Below are 2,414 nucleotides of genomic sequence, written 5' to 3'. Positions count from 1 at the left end.
TCAGTGTGACCTCGGTCCTCTTACTTGTGTGTATATGTGTATGTGTGTGTCTTCCGTGGCAGTAACGGCTCTGGGACATCAGAAGACCTCTTCTGGAAGCTGGACGCGCTCCAGACCTTCATCAGGGACCTGCACTGGCCTGAGGAGGAGTTCGCCAAACACCTGGAGAGTCGCATCAAACTGATGTCCAGCAACATGATCGAGAGCTGCGTCAAACGGTGTGTGTTTTCCGTCTCTGCAAACATAAAAAAAAAACAAAGCATGACTTAAGCTGTCATATCTGATATTGTCCAAATATTTAATGTCCAAAAAAGTCCACTATATCCCATATCAACCAATACTGATACAGCGGGGCAGTGGTGCCCTGGTGGTTAAGGAAGTGAAGTGCCACCTGCTCACTAAGGTGATGGGTTAAAGCAGTGTTTCTCAATATTTTTGTGCCACGCTCCCCCTAGGGGACAGTTATTTTTACCCTCCCTTGCTTCCCAAATTTAAATACTATTGAGTGCCTGGTAATATTTATGTATTTATCTGTACAAACCACTGTTTGAGTTTCATGAATAAAATAAGCTGCAACGCTGCCATCTAGTGGCTTTCAGTTTCACATACAGCTGTTTTCCCCCAAACCAATGTTTTTAGGCGTATACTGCCCCCTACTGTACTAGAGCGTGCAGTGTCCTGGTATGACCAGTGACTTTTTAAACTATCGCTACTACTCCTTACGCCTTGATGCGCCAATTATTTTTTATTTCAACTGATGCGACATTTGTATCGACGTTTAATCAATTCACGACGCATCGTTACATCCGTGGTCACAGCGTTTTGTGATTCTTTTACCTCCTCCGCAGCACCAGGATGGCGTTTGAATCCAAGCTGACGAAGAGCAGCAAGTCCACCGATTTCCGCATTTCTCCAACTTTATGCACTATGTTCAACGTGATGGTGGACGCCAAGGACCAATCGGCCAAGTTGTGTGCGATGGAGTTGGGCCAAGAGGTAAAAACCTCCCCCTGGCCAGCAGGTGGAGCACATTCACCTGCTGCACCTCCACTCTGGTTAACGCCGGTGTTTGAAACCCTCTCTCTGTGCAGAAACAGTTCCACTCCCAGATAGACGACCTGATAGAGGAAAGTGTGAAGGACATGATTCAACTTCTGGTTGCTAAGGTGAAAAAAGAAGAAGAAGAAAAAACAAACAAACAAACAACTTCATGAATTTAACTTTGAACTTGTCAACTTTTGTCTGTTTTTTCCCAGTTTGTTGCGATTCTGGACGGTGTGTTGGCAAAGATCTCCAGATACGATGAAGGCACTCTCTTCTCTTCATTCCTGTCTTTCACAGTGAGACTAAACTTTTTTTTTTTAAATGAATTCTTGGAGTCTTTAAATTAGGGACGTTCCGATACCGATCCTTTATCCGTATTAGTCCCGATACTAAGTTTAATTACATTAAATATTATTTGCATGTATTTTATCCTTAGTTCATATATATATATATAGAAATAAATAAATACTCAACTCAATAAAGTATCAATGCAGTACTTGAATAATGGTATCGGGACGACCCTACTTTAACTCCCATGAGTCCGTTGGGTTATTTATCAGTCTGTCTCTGATGAACCCACAGCTGATAAATTGTCAAACTGGAGTCAAACGCTAAAATTCTAAATCCTGTCTTTTGCTGTGATTTTAGGTGAAAGCTGCCTCAAAATATGTGGACGTACCTGTAAGTCCAATCAGAGCGACTGTGTGACCATGTGGTGGCGCAATCCCCATGAATCAAGGTGTTTTTTTGTTTTTGTTTTTTCTCTCCCCGTGGCACAGAAACCTGGCATGGACGTGGCCGACGGATACGTGACCTTCGTGCGCCATTCTCAGGATATGCTTCGGGATAAGGTCAATGAGGAGGTGTATATAGAAAGATTATTTGATGTAAGTAAGATGCCGTCTCCTCCTTTACCACAAGGGAGGGGGCCCACTGAAATGTGGCAAAACAACAGGGCAGACAGGGATAAGTCCCATTTTGAGACCAGGAAACGAAGCGCGGCCTGGCAGACGAGGCTCCTCTGATCTTTCACTTCTCTCTTCTCTTCCTGCTGTCTCTCCTCCTCTCTGAGCCTTAGCTGCTGCCCTCTCTCTCTACATGATGGTGTTGCATTACAGAGCAGTGCTTTTGGGCCTTTGTGAATTCACACAAAAAAAAAAACAAAAAAACTTTTCTTTCAACAAAGAGTCCAAAAAAAAAAAGCATCGTTGAAAAAGAGGATTATCTGAAGCAGTGCTCTCTGGACGGTCACAGAATGTTCCAGAGTGACAGTATCAGCACCTCTGTTTGTCTCCTCCACTGTGCTGCATGCTGCTCACAGACGGTTCACACAACAATGTCAGTCTGCTGAAGGGTTGACACTCAGTCTT

The 2,414-nt window shown here is 43.8% G+C and overlaps 1 protein-coding gene across 4 annotated transcripts in view; it reads left to right on the top strand.

Annotated features, from left to right (window-relative positions):
• cadpsb (Ca2+-dependent activator protein for secretion b) overlaps positions 1–2,414 on the top strand; it is an 81,927-nt gene that overhangs the window by 74,188 nt on the left and 5,325 nt on the right. For all 4 annotated transcript variants that reach the window (XM_008319701.2, XM_017036565.1, XM_008319700.2 and 1 more), the window contains 6 exons: positions 63–218; positions 849–996; positions 1,092–1,166; positions 1,257–1,340; positions 1,693–1,725; positions 1,824–1,931. In XM_008319701.2, the coding sequence (XP_008317923.1) occupies positions 63–218; positions 849–996; positions 1,092–1,166; positions 1,257–1,340; positions 1,693–1,725; positions 1,824–1,931 (604 nt within the window). The remainder of the gene's footprint in view (positions 1–62; positions 219–848; positions 997–1,091; positions 1,167–1,256; positions 1,341–1,692; positions 1,726–1,823; positions 1,932–2,414) is intronic.

Source organism: Cynoglossus semilaevis, chromosome 11 (genome assembly GCF_000523025.1).
Source record: "Cynoglossus semilaevis isolate Cse_v1.0 chromosome 11, Cse_v1.0, whole genome shotgun sequence".
Lineage (NCBI taxonomy): Eukaryota > Metazoa > Chordata > Actinopteri > Pleuronectiformes > Cynoglossidae > Cynoglossus > Cynoglossus semilaevis.
This window is presented reverse-complemented; position numbering and strand designations above follow the sequence as displayed.